This window comes from Apium graveolens, chromosome 9, assembly GCF_009905375.1.
Source record: "Apium graveolens cultivar Ventura chromosome 9, ASM990537v1, whole genome shotgun sequence".
Classification (NCBI taxonomy): Eukaryota; Viridiplantae; Streptophyta; class Magnoliopsida; order Apiales; family Apiaceae; genus Apium; species Apium graveolens.
Genome location: NC_133655.1, coordinates 8,235,164 through 8,249,090, shown reverse-complemented (window position 1 = coordinate 8,249,090; position 13,927 = coordinate 8,235,164). Strand labels below are relative to the sequence as shown.

Sequence of the window (13,927 nt, the reverse complement as noted above, 5' to 3'; positions counted from 1 at the left end):
CTTTCTTGAAGTTCTTGTAGACCATCTTCTTGAAGCTTTTAACCATGTAGGGCATCCATTTGATCCATATTTTCATTGTTGTTATGATCACTGTCAGTATCGGATTCATTATCAGTATTTGAGTCATCATTACAATTTGATAATTCAGTATCTGACTTTGCAATTATGGCTTTCCCTTTGGAGTAGCTTTTCCTCCTTTGGCATCTCTTCAACCTTGAGTGCAACTGGTCTAAATTTAGATCATTTCCTCTTGCTTCTTTGCTCCATCTCTAGTTCATGAGTTTTCAGAACTCCATAGATCTCATCTAGAGGTGTGTCATCAAGTTCATAGTTATCCCTATTGATGTGACTCTAAAGTCCCACTTTTCAGGCAGAGCAAGTAAGAACTTCAAGTTTGAGTCCTCCAAATCATATTCTTTATTGACAAGGGATAAATCATTCAGCAACTTCTGAAATCTGTCATAGATCTCATTTAAGGACTCATTGTCCCTTGAGTCAAAGTGCTCATTTCTTGAGTAAGTACTGTCCTCTTATTCTTCTTGATAGCGGCTGTACCTTGACACTTTACTTCTAAAGCATCACATATCTCTTTTGTTGTCTTACATCCAATAACTCTATTGGACATAACACTATCAAGACTGTTGTGCAGGATGTGTCTGACCTTAGCATCCTTCTTGATAGATGAGAGATCTTCAGGAGTATATTCCTTCCTGTTTTTGTCTATCATCTTCTCTGGTTCTCCTGCAAGAGAAACAACTACCTTCATTGGTTTATGAGAACCATCATAAATCATGTTTAGATATTCAAGGATATGTGGCTTCCAAACACATGGTCATCTTAACTTTCCATATTGGATATAAATGTATCTTCAGGATTGGCACCTAGATTGCTTCATACCTACTCATGTTGCTGCTAATCTATGATGTGCCTGGGGTTGGTGATTTCGGATTCTGTATTTCTTTTTCTTTGTCTCCCATTGTAGATTGATTTTCAGATCTTAAACTGTTTGTACGTTAACAGCAAGCTCTGATACAAATTGTTAGGCCTTTAATCAACTGTAGAGGGGGGGTGAATACAGTTAATACAATCAATTCGACAAAGTTTCAACAGAATCATTAGTTTTTATATTAACTGATAAAAACTGATTACAAACGTACTTTCTCGAAAGGATGAACAAATATCCATGAGAGCTGCTAGGTTATACGAAAGATATAACAATATCGCAATGTTTATAGCATTAACCTAATATGTGCTTTATATAGAGCACAACTACACAATGTATAAGAAATCATATTCTATCAACAACAAGGAAACCTACTACAACGCTTCTGAGATAAAGTCATTCGACAAATACTGATTACATCATCCTTTGACATCATCATCCGTCGATGATATCATCCGTTGATATCATCATCCGTTGATATCGTCATCATCCGTCGATATATAAGTTCTGATGTGAACTTATGATAGTTTCTGCTTGATATAATCAATTGCTCCTAACATATACTAGCGCTATAACCAAAATTTCATATCAAAATAATTTTATTTGGTTTTTCATTTTAACTGTTAAGTTTTAGTTTGACGAGTACAACTAACTAGTGTTTACTAAATACAACCACTTGCAATCAAATTAATTACTTCAACCGATTTTTTTTTTTGCATTTGGTTGTTTTTTTTGCCATTTCAGTAAATTCAAACAAAAAAGCGGGGAAATATCCCTCCATTTAGTAAGACTAAATTCGACGGCTAGCGATTGAATTTAGGAACGTAAAATAATTTAGTTTGCGGGAAAATTCCATCCATTTTTTGCAAGGCTAAATTCGATCGCACAAAAATACCTGGTCGAATTTGTTACTAAATTAAACCGCACTATTACAACCAAATTTAAATTTCGACCGCTCACGGTTGTATTTAGCCGTACCCAGTCAAATATTCAGGTTGACCATAAATTCGACCGAATTCGGTCGAATTTAGACCGGTTGAATTTGTTCGGTTGGATTTAGCCCTATATTCTTGTAGTGGAAATAAATATATTTAATTGCAATATTTTTAAATTATTAATTTTTATTAATTTAAAATATAGATTTTAATTTATATAATTTTGAGTTATTGATTTAATTTTGTGTTGAATATTTATATATAAGTTTATATAAAATGAAAAAAAAATATTTTTGATACCCGTATTTCATATTCACCACATTTAGGATATAAAAACTCATAGGAATCTATTTGATGTATTGATTTGAAAAAAATCAGATATGAGTTTGAAATTAACAAAACTCAAAACTCGTATCAGATACGGTAAGTTTGAATCAAACGGTATGTTACACCATGCAGCATTGCCATGCTCTTGTTGAAGTTGCTGAGAGAAAACCCCAGATGAAATACATAAGCTATCAAAGGTCGAAGTTTTCTTTTAAGAATTGCTTGGACTAAAGATGACCTCAGCAGATAGGCACGAGATGTACAAATATGTACAAGAGTATTTTTGGGGATATAATTGTGCTTATACTTTCGGATTTGAGCATAAAATTTTACATAACAAAATATCTTAATTTTAGGAAATTTGTCCGAGGAAACCTCAGACACAATTTTCTCTATCTTTTCACTCAAGACGGATAGTTCTAAAAGACACACACAAATTAGAAAAAAAAACCCTAAAGAACATGAAAAATACAGATAAGGAGTAGAAGTTAAGGAACAATATTAGAAAGTTTTAGCTTCTCAATCCAATGAACGAATGAAGATTTGGAATTCCTGAATCCCAAGAATCCATGTTCCTTGCTCTTGTTCATAGAATCTAAAGGATACTCGATGCCAAATGTAAAATCAGCAAGCCACCAAGCTCCCACATCTTCTAGTTTCGTAGGCACCAAATTGTTTTGTTTTACAATCTCATCCCACACGGTCCCTTTATCCTTCATTAACTCAGCAAATGTCAGTCTCTCTCCGTTTTCGAGTTCTCCGCATTCCACCTCAAATTGCTCCGCCAACACCTTCCAGAAATGCTTCCACTTGAACACATCTCCATTACTGCAATTAAAGGCTTCATTCTTGGCGTTTGGATCCACTGCAGCCCATATCTCTTGCTCAGCAATCAAGTCAGCATCCGAAGCTGAATAATACGAACTCCAAGCTTCTTTAGTCCCTGGAAACTTCATAACTGCACCCTCATGTTTGCATATTGAAGCATAAACGCAGAGTGTACATATTATATTCATCATGCTGTGAGGAGAAAAACCAAATATAGGTCCAGGCCTATGGACTGACCAAGTTAAGCCATCCTTTTTCGCTACATTCTCGAACAAGATATCCTCGAGATTATAGTAAAAATTTAGAGCATCTAGCCTGGGAAGATCTTCGGTATGCGGAGGATCATGTGGTGCAATCATAAAAGTATCAAAAGAACCCATGTAATGCTTTTTCCCAGTTTGTAAACAAATATGTTGCAGCTTCGGGGCATTTGGAATAATACAATTTAACAAATTTTTAAACATTCTACTATTAATTTCACAGTTTTCAGCTTCAGTAGATCCACTAGCCCAAGTGACATACAAGAGGTGAGTAACATCTTTAAGGCCGGAGAGTCTGGATTCAGTTTCCTTTGGATTGGAAATGTCGCACTGGATGTACTCAACATGTTTGTTTGGAATCCATGGTGGTCTTGGACGACGAGCAACGCCGTAGACTTTCCAAGGTCCGCCGGGGGTGTCAGGGAGAGGGAGAATCTCAGCCAGACTATTGCCAACAATGCCCGTTATGCCCACAACAAGGGCCACGCTTTCGTAGCTCAACGGAACATTTTCTTGATTGAGAGGTTTCTAAGCAAGCATGCATGAAGGACTAAAATTAGTAATGAACGAAGAAAATCATGTGTGGACATAAATAATTAACGAAGATTAGTGAGAGAGAGAGAACTGCACCAGACCACCACCAGCTCATTTATTTTTTGGTAGACACTCTTTTCGCTTGTGGTTTTTCTTAATTAGGACTTGCTACCATGTTGCTATTTATGTACAAAAATGATGTAGAAACGTGATGCGATGCTTGACTTTTTTTTGTGGTTTAAATCTTGACCCGTACTATTAATACAAAAGAAAAGAGAAATTAACGCTAGAACTTTTTAAAAACATTAACTGAAAATATAGTAATTTTGGGGATAATAGTTTGTAATCGGAAATGTACTGTGTTAGATAAGATTAAATAAAAAATTATCAAAGCAATATTCGAATATAAAATAATACTTGATATATATGTTAATCTTATTTAAAATAAAATTTCTACTTAATAATAATAATTTAGAAGTAATTAAAATTTGAAATAAAATTAATAAATTATTTTTTAAGAATTAATAGTTTATCAAGAATTTTTATATTCAAATATAACACGATAATTAAGTGATGAAATGAGGTCGGTGTGCCATGTAAATGATACGTTTAGATGAATGCGAGTAGGTGGCAGTTGGGAGGTGGGAGGAGCTAGGGGCATCCGCATCCTTCCATTCCATTCGGAAATCTTCTATTTTCAAGATTTGCTACAAATCGATCTCCACAAACTTAAACTCGGGCTCCTACTTCTGCTGCATCACCCCACGTAACCCCCACATGGCCGCATTGTACATCATCAATATGTCAAGCTGCAGACAGGAATAGGATTAAGTATTAACATTGATACATTAAAGTATCTAAATAGGATTAAGTTGCATATCACAATAAATAATATAGTGGATCATTTGTCACAAACCCAAATTTAAGAGGTAGACCTTTGGCGTATATTCACAAAGTAGGGTATCACTGACTCTAATAGATTAGTGTTAGTGATTAACCGGGTTGCACTACAACATATTTGCAATTATACAACTGTTTTTTTGTCATTGTCTGACAGGTAGAGTTTCCGTTGTCTATCCAAGTGTGATCGAAAATTGGACAACGGTTGTTTATACACTTGTAATAAGGGAGATTCAACAACGATGTTTAATACTGGTTACAATTAGGATGACAAAACGGTTGTTTTAGAAAAACTATTGTTGGAACCTTTTTAACATGACAGTTTTTTTAGTAATAAACAACGGTTTATTTACGTCTAGAGAAAGTTCTAAATTTTCTTTACAATTTTAAATATCTTTTTCAAACAACAGTTATTTTATCCATCTATTGTTTATATAACAGAAGAACAACAGTTATTTTTAGAGACAGTAATATAAGTATCTTTTAGACAACAGTTTTAGGACGGTGTTATAATGCAAAATAGATAACGGATTACTTTTCGGGAACCATTGAAGAAACCTTTGTAACGCAACAGTTTTACTAAGTAATAGACAACGGGGAGTCAATGGCAAGAAAAAGTTCAAAACCAATTCCATTATTATTCAAACAATGATTTGTTTAAAGCAACAGTTGTGTAAAACCTTTTAAACCAATTCTTTTTATATTGTGTTCTAAGTCATGTCTTCATAGTTCAAACAACAATTAATAACTAACTGGTGTTATTGAATTGTTGTTTAGACAATGGCTTATATTTTGACATAATTATGTACTTGAGGTAACCGTTGTCCGAAACTGATACAATGGTTACTTTCGGTTTAAAAAACCATTATCTTATTAGGTATAAGCATTTTGCATATCAATTTCATATTTAATTAAAACCAGCTGCATAAAAAACCACAAAATCTAGGGCCCTACCAAAATAAAAACAATTCTATACCATAAAATAAATACCAAACACAACACCAACACAAAATCTAGGCCCCTTCCAAAACAAAACCAATTCCCTACCATACCATAATCCATACCATACCATAATCCAACCATACCATAATCCAAAACAAAATACAAAACAATTAGATCTACATACCAAACTACCAGCAATCCACCGAACACAAAATACATTATCGCAAGTCTACTTATCACCTACTACATACAAAAAACATCCACTTTACGATAAGTTCAAATGAGTCTACTTGTCACCATACGATAAGTTCAAACAAGTCCACTTGTCACCAACTACATACATAAAACATCCAGTTTACGATAAGTATCTAAATAGAACATCGGCGAGATAGTTGCATATCAAAATAAATCTTGATTTATTAACATTTATTCGATTCGGAAGTCTTAAAAAGACGAGCCCGTCTTTGTTTTTCAACAAAAAATGTTGTTTAAGATTGACTACTTAATAACTGAGCAATATGTACGAATTAAGTCACGAACAATTTGGGTTCAAGCCAACCAGACCCAGTCACTAATAGTTTATATGTTTAAGTTCAATATTCATCAAAATCAAAATATTTAAAGTGACTCATGTAATATACATTCTCGCACGCATAGATCACATCTTCATATCATTTTAAGATTTAGATGATCGGATTTTATATTTTTTTTATCATAGAAATTGGTCTCTCCTCTATCCCCCACCATACTAATGAGTTTCGATAACAGTGGATACATATCCAACTCGTATCGGCATTTTTGATAATATCTAATTACTTATTACTTTTTATATTTTTAATCTTAAACTTGTAAACATATACTGATGTTTCATAAATTGATTATAAGATAATTATTACAAATAAAATTTGACTAAATTCTATATATGTAGATATTTTGTAATTAACCATTCAATAAACATGATAATAATTAAGCTAAATTGTGATTGGGGTCTAAAAAGTTCGAGCTCAGCTCAAGCCGATCCCGAACAAAATGAACCAAATTCGAGTTGAACAATTATAAAATTTGGCTTAAACTCATTTACTTAATGAACATATTTCTTTGTTTAAACTCGGATTCGATTAATAAATAAGTCGGATAGAGTCCCATGTAACCGAGCTAAACTCGAATTTTGTTCTGAACTAGTCAAGTAAACTCTTGCATATATATTTCATGCAGACAGAGTCGATTTTGAGATCAAACTGCTTATGTTAATGAACAAGGCCTAAGAAAAAAATTTATTAAGAATACATTATTTTATAAGGGAACAAAAATAACATAAAATCTAAATTAATAAAGATATTCAACCAAATGTATGATCAGTAAGCACCAAGCTCCGACATCTTCTAGTTTGGTACCCCAAATTTAATAGTAATAGTTATAATCATAATAGGTAAGATTAATCAAAGTAATGGATTGAGATGTCGAATTGAAATTAATCATGATGAATGAAAAGGTGAGAGTTACGTAGTAGTACTCCTATTGCAATAACCCTTCTAAAATGTGGCTATATATGAAAAAAAATTCATTCACATAGGCGCTCATCCAATATGAGACTGTTAAAAACACCGCTTCAATTTTATGTATAATAGCAAGTAGTTGTTTAGGCTTTGAAACTGGAAAAATGAAGTACGTGTTAAAGCTTGATTTTATTCACAGAAAGTATGAATTAAGTAGCCATTATAATCACAGTAGTGGCTAGAAACTAGGAACTTTCCATCTTCATTTTCTCTGGATATTTTATACAGTCACGCCTTAGAATTTTGTCCTGGATGGTAGATTTCATCACAATGGAAACACATCCCTTTAGCTTTCCTTTCGACTATCTCCTTGCTACTCAATATCGACTTTGTATTCCTTTGCTCCCTCAAGCCTGGATACTTATAGTTGGTAAGTGGTGGTGCTGCCTTGTCTTTATCTGGGGTAGTTGGTAATTTGCTCATAGGCTTAATAGACTGCACCACTGATGATCTATTTCCCTTAATATCTTCTTGCTTAGCTAAGAAAATAACATCACTAAGGGACTGTGGTCTAAATGTTAGGAGTTGTCCCACATCGTTTATGGGAGGGGCAGTTTGCGAGAATATAAGCAGCCAGATAAATCCATTAATATGAGATCTTTTGGGAGGTGACCCAAAAACAAACTCGTGCGGGCTCGACCCAAAGCGGACAATATCATACTAATGTGGAGTTAGGCCTGCTCAGCAAGCCCAACAAGTGGTATCAGAGCTTCAGGTTATAATGGTCCAAAACAATCTTATGTGGGCTCTAGAATGAACATAGGAAGCAGCAGATGGGCTACTCAGGGTGGGATTAAGAGGGAGGCAGGTGGTCCTTCCAGAATGGGCCCAAAGGGAGCCAGAAAGTCAGAAGTATTCCAGTATGGGTCAAGGGGGAGCCAGATCACACTGAAGGAGGCAGAATCAACAAGTGTCGGGTCCGATGTGTGAAGGGGGAGATTGTTAGGAGTTGTCCCACATCGTTTGTGGGAGGGGCAGATTGCTAGAATATAAGCAGTCGGATAACTCCATTAGTATGAGGCCTTTTGGGAGTGACCCAAAAATAAACCCGTGCGGGCTCGACCCAAAGCGGATAATATCATACGAATGTGGAGTTAGGCCTACTCAGCAAGCCCAACAAGTGGTATCAGAGCTTTAGGTTATGACTATCCAGAACAATCTCAGTCGGGCTTTCAGAATGGACCTAGGAGGAGGCAGATGGGCTACCCAGTATGGGCTCAAGGGGGAGCCAGATCACACAATCAAGAGGTAGAATTGACAGGTGTCGGGCCCGATGTGTGAAGGGGGAGATTGTTAAAAGTTATCCCACATCGTTTGTGGGAGGGGCAGTTTGCTAGAATATAAGCAGCCAGATAACTCAATTAATATGAGGAGTGACCCAAAAATAAACCCGTGCGGGCTCGACCCAAAGCGGACAATATCATACCAATGTGGAGTTAGGCCTGCTCATCAAGCCCAACACTAAACACTTTGACAGCCAGTTTGATATGCTCCTTAAGGCCACTCACGAAACTAGAAATAAAATATTTCTCGTTTAAGCCCTTAATCCTGGATATGACTTGAGCTCTCAGTTCTTTAAATTGATCCTCATAGTCTGAGACTGTTCCTGTTTGCTTCAATTTATTAAAGAGATCATGTACATCCATGTTTTCAGGATTTTCAAAATGCAACACTACATCATTTACAAACACACGCTAAGGAACAAATCCCCTACTGGCCTGATAGAACCTGAACCATATATTGGCCCTCCCTTCGAAGTGCATCCCAGCTAGTTTCATTCTCCTGGAATCCTCGATACTTATTAACTCAAAGTAATGTTATGCTCGTAATACCCATCCTTTTCGAGTCCATCAAACTTTGGGAACTCCAATTTGGGCATGGGATTAAAGTTTATGAAGTCAGTTCTATGTGTGGGAGGTGTAACAGGGGGGATATGGCTCGGGTGGGAGTAAGGTGTTACGTGGGTGGGATAAGTAAACCCAGTTGGTGGTGGTATATACAACTGATGTAAATTTCTATTTGAATTGAGAGTTGTACTGTGGGACTAGTAGTGTAGAATGGCGGGCTATAAGCGTAGTTAGCAGAAGTGGGTATAGTGGATATGGGAGTGTTACTAAAAGCACATGACAATGTAGTTTGCATAATAGGGGGTAGGTAAACATGAGATGTGGGCAACGGAACAGTGGTCAGAATCGAAGGTGTGATACCTGGGTGAGAAATGTTTTGAGCTTGGGATTGATTTGTAGATCCAGTCTCTGAGATCTCCCCTTGATTCAGCCCCCCACCTTAGTGATAACCGAATCCACCATTTGTTTTTATGGCTGCAGTCCCTTAGACAACAATTTTATCTCTTCCAGACTATGTTCAAGCTTGGTGAGGCAGGTATCAACAGCCCCAAACCTCAGATTTTCCCCGTCCTTACTTACCCTTAGGGCTTCTGCAATTTCTTTAAATTTAAAAACATGAGCCAAGGAAGGAGGGCTCTGATACCACTTGTAACCAAACAGATCTATTTTCCAGTAAACGAAATGAAAATAACTGTAAATTAAAAACAGAACTGAATTGAATTGAAACTAATAAAGTAAGGATTGAAAGTTTACAAGGGAAAAAACAACAAAAGGAAAAGCAAGTATGAAATAACACAAGTCTTAAGCAGGCATCTCCCCTGCCTTCCAATTGTTTATATTCCTCCTCTATTCCTTACTGTCATGTGGCTAAGTATTACTGGATAATGTAGCTAGGCACGTGATCCCAGAATGATATACAAGTACTGCAACTCAATGACACTGTTTCTAGACTTGAAAAATAAATAATAAATATTATTACAGAATTAATGCAAGGCTGATTAACTCTGTTACATATGACCCTGTCTGTTTAATTAATAGTTGTTGATTTTCTCTCATATACATCATCTCCTAGTGGTCTCAAGTTCAAACTCGGTGGACTCAAAAGTGACTCATTTAAATAAAGAAAATTTTCCATCACTTTCTTTTTTTTGATTATATATATTTTTTTATGCTTGAAATCATTTTTGATTTGTGGTTTCTCTTATTTTTTATTGCTGAAAATGGCTTCCAGGATTCCTCCTGGTTAGGAAATTACTCTATAACACCAGGACATTCACAATAAGTGTATACCTTTTAGTACCGTCTTCTCATCGCACTTATGTTATATATTAATGAATGATAAGTGAATATTATGGAGACTAGCTTGTGTAGTATCTGCTGTACATATGATGCATCATCCTGACTTGTGCTTTAGCCTAGTAGTAGAGATATTTTGGCGTAATAGCTAGTGTGCATATGTATTATCTGACATAGTTTACATTAGAAGACCTCCTCCTAAAATTTTCTGAGGAAGTTGATATTAACAATTGTAGAATTTGTATTAATATTGGTGTTTGATAGTAGATCTTTGAAAAAAAGGAACACGAGAATGTCAACTTCTTTAATTGTTATGTGTTGGTTTCATCTTTGTGGGGTATGTACAATAGTATTTGATATGTCAATTTATTTTAATACATGCATTGGTGTCTGTTTATACTTTGATTGTGTTAGTGAAGAAATTAAGAAGAGCACATAAAATTCCATTACTGGTCTTGTTGACCTCAAACGAGTTGATAAGGAGTTTGATGATGATTTCGAGACGGCTAAGGCTCGTGAGTTTTGTTCTCTAGATATCGTGTTCCTAATTGATTTTCTTTGGTTAGTATATGTTTAGAGGGTGACACTTTCTTATTTATGTGTGGTTTATGATTTTTAAAAATTCTGAATATTGTAAGATAATATGTGGATTGATATTGATAAATGTGTTATATAAACTTACCAAACTTCAGTTTATAATTGAATCAATATATAAAAATAAGTTATTAGAAAATGATGATGAAGAGATCTCTATATAAAATTACTAAAATAGGACTTCCCAGCCTACAGATTATTCTCTGGAAACTTCTAAAACCACTCTACGTCTATGAAGACCCCGTCACCCAGCAACCGGTCTCTATATTTTTGGAATATTAGACACAAAACAACTAATACAAATAAAAAATAAACAAATATAAAACAAGTTTAGAATAAAAAACTCAACAAACTCTCCCTTAGTCTAAACTTGTTTTTGGACCTCTTTAACTCCCAAAAGATGTTGCATCCTTTCAAACTTAACAGTGGTTAGAGCTTTTGTTAGCATATCTGTCCGTCGCTTACCAGTCCTGATATGTTTGACGACGATCCCTCCCTTTTCCACACATTCTCGAATAAAGTGGTACCGAATATCTATATGCTTACTACGACCATGGTACATGGGATTTTTGGCCAAATTAATGGCTGATTTATTATCAATGTAGAGGACTACTGGACTAGCTTCTTCACCTGTCACCTGATATAGTAATTTTTGCAGCCATATTGCTTGACATGCAGCCACCGTGGATGCCATGTATTCTGCTTCACGGGAGCAGAGAGTAACACATCTTTGTTTTTAAAAAACCCATGCAATAAGACTTTCGTTTAAGTAAAATACCATCGCACCAGTGCTCTTGTTGTCTTCATCATACCTAGCCAAATCGTTGTCCGAATACCCAAGTTAAGATGTTATTCTCGATGTTCTTTGCCTTTACCAAAACAAAGCCTAATGTTCCTTTTACATAGCGGAGGATGCATTTTATAATATTTTGATGCATAAGTGTAGGTTTCTCCATGAACCTACTAACTATCCCTACCAAATAAGCTATGTCTAACTTGGTATGCATGAGATAGCGAAGACCTTCTATTACGCTTCTATACTGTGTGGGATCATCAGCAATACCTCATTCGTATTTACTAATACATTCTTTAGGATTCATATGGTACTTTGTCAAATTACAGTCTACCATACCAGCCTTCTCCAGTACGTTCTTCGCATATCCCGTCTGTTTCAGCTCGATTTAATTGTTTCCCTGATTTACTTAGATGCCCTAGTAATAGAATAGCTTACCCATGTCAGTCATGTCAAACTACGAGCTCATCTGTTCCTTAACGTTGTTTATCATTGTCATTCTCGAACCTGTTACCAAAATGTCATCTACATAAATTGCAAGGATCAAGACCTCATCTCCCATTTTTCTAGAATACACTGTATGCTCATATGGACTTCTTGAAAAATTGATATGTTCAAGGTACTGGTTTAGCTTTGCATACCAGGCACGGGGTTCTTGTCGCAACCCATACAAGGCCTTCAATAATCTATAAGCCAAATACTCATTTTCTCGTTTAATAAAACCATCCGGTTGGCTGACATAAATTTCCTATTGGACCTCTCCATTGAAAAAGGTTATTTTTACATCAAGGTGATGCACCTCTCAACTATTTTGCGTAGCAAAAGCGAGAAGTAACCGCGTTTCTATTCGAGTGACCGGGGAAATATTTCCTCGAAAATGACCCCCTATTTTTTAACGTACCCTTTTGCAACTATTCTCGTTTTATATTTCAATATCTCGCCATTTGCATCTCGTTTTAACTTATAGACCCACTTCAAGTCTATAGTTTTTCTCCCAGATGGTAGTTCTATTAGTCTCCATGTGTTATTTTTTTCAACTGATTCAATCTCCTGGTTTACTGCTTTTCTCTAATTAACGTCTTTTGCTGCTTGTCCATAATTTGCAGGTTCTTTTATACCCATCAAGAAAAGTTTTTCGTCCTCCAGATTTACAAGAAATATCTACAAGAGTCCTTGTTCTTCGAGGCACACTGTCAGAATCAGACTCCGGGCTTTTTGATGCATAGTTCGAGTCACCACTAGAGTCTACGACTTCATCTTCGTTATTTATAAATTGTGATGTCTCTGTTTCACTTTCATCTTCCTCCATTGTAATATCGTTAGTCACAGTGAAAGTTCCTACTTGATTTTCTGCAGTTTCTACATCTGTGTGCTAGGCCCACGTGTTTATTTCCTCAAAAATCACATCCTGACTTACACACACCTTCTGTGTTCCATGATTATATAATCTGAACGCTTTTATTCCGGGTTCTTTTCTAAGATAGACAACAACTTTACTTTTGTCATCTAATTTTTTATGTTTGTACCTGGCACTCTTATGTACGCCACGCACCTGAACACCTTTATATGTTCAACATGAAGTTTCTTACCACACTAGGCTTTGTAGGGAGTAATTCCAGTAACAGCCCAAGTCGGAAGTCTATTTAGTATATAAATGGAATGCCTAATTGCTTCTCCCCAGAAATAATTCGGCATCTTTGTTTCCTTCAGAAAGCTCCTGGCCATCTATATCATTGTTCGATTACATTTTTACAACCCTGTTCTGTTGGGGAGAGTAAGGCACCGTCAAATGTCGAACTATACCTGCTTCTTCACAATATGAGTTGAAATCCTTACACATGAATTCACCTCCCCTGTCCGTTCTAAAAATCTAAATTTTTCTTTCTTGAGTTTCTACCAATGCACGATACTTTTTAAATGCTCCAATAGCCTCGTCATTACTCTTTAATAGGTACGCCCACATTACTCGATTCCAATCATCAATTAAAAGAAACACATATATGTTCCTACTCGGTGTACTTGGCGAAATCTGACCATAGAGATCGCCATGGATAAGTTCCAACACTCGTTTCGAGCAAACTTTTGATTGGGAGGGAAATGATTTCCTTGTTTATTTTGAGATTAAACAACTAGTCCATGTTTCCTTAGGATGATCAATCATTGGCAGTCCAT

At 35.7% G+C, this 13,927-nt stretch overlaps 1 protein-coding gene across 1 annotated transcript; it reads right to left on the bottom strand.

Moving 5' to 3' along the window:
- Positions 1–2,465: 2,465 nt before the first annotated feature.
- On the bottom strand, positions 2,466–13,064 carry LOC141684970 ((S)-8-oxocitronellyl enol synthase ISY1-like). The gene is made up of 5 exons (XM_074490101.1): positions 12,874–13,064; positions 12,263–12,441; positions 12,095–12,173; positions 9,652–9,763; positions 2,466–3,821 (listed from the first exon to the last, which is right to left on the bottom strand). Exons 1-5 carry the CDS (start codon positions 13,062–13,064, stop codon positions 2,694–2,696), a joined length of 1,689 nt encoding a protein of 562 aa, XP_074346202.1. The 3' UTR covers positions 2,466–2,693.
- Between the last annotated feature and the right edge of the window lie 863 nt (positions 13,065–13,927).

Bases quoted from the DNA above. Each gene is read 5' to 3' on its own strand.
- LOC141684970 (XM_074490101.1), bottom strand. From the start codon at position 13,064: ATGGAGGAAGATGAAAGTGAAACAGAGACATCACAATTTATAAATAAC. The intron at 12,442-12,873 runs GTATAAAAGAAC...TTTGGCTTATAG, and splicing joins CGAAAAACTTTTCTTGATGG to ATTATTGAAGGCCTTGTATG. The intron at 9,764-12,094 runs GTATGGTAGACT...TTTAATTTACAG, and splicing joins GAACGTACTGGAGAAGGCTG to TTATTTTCATTTCGTTTACT.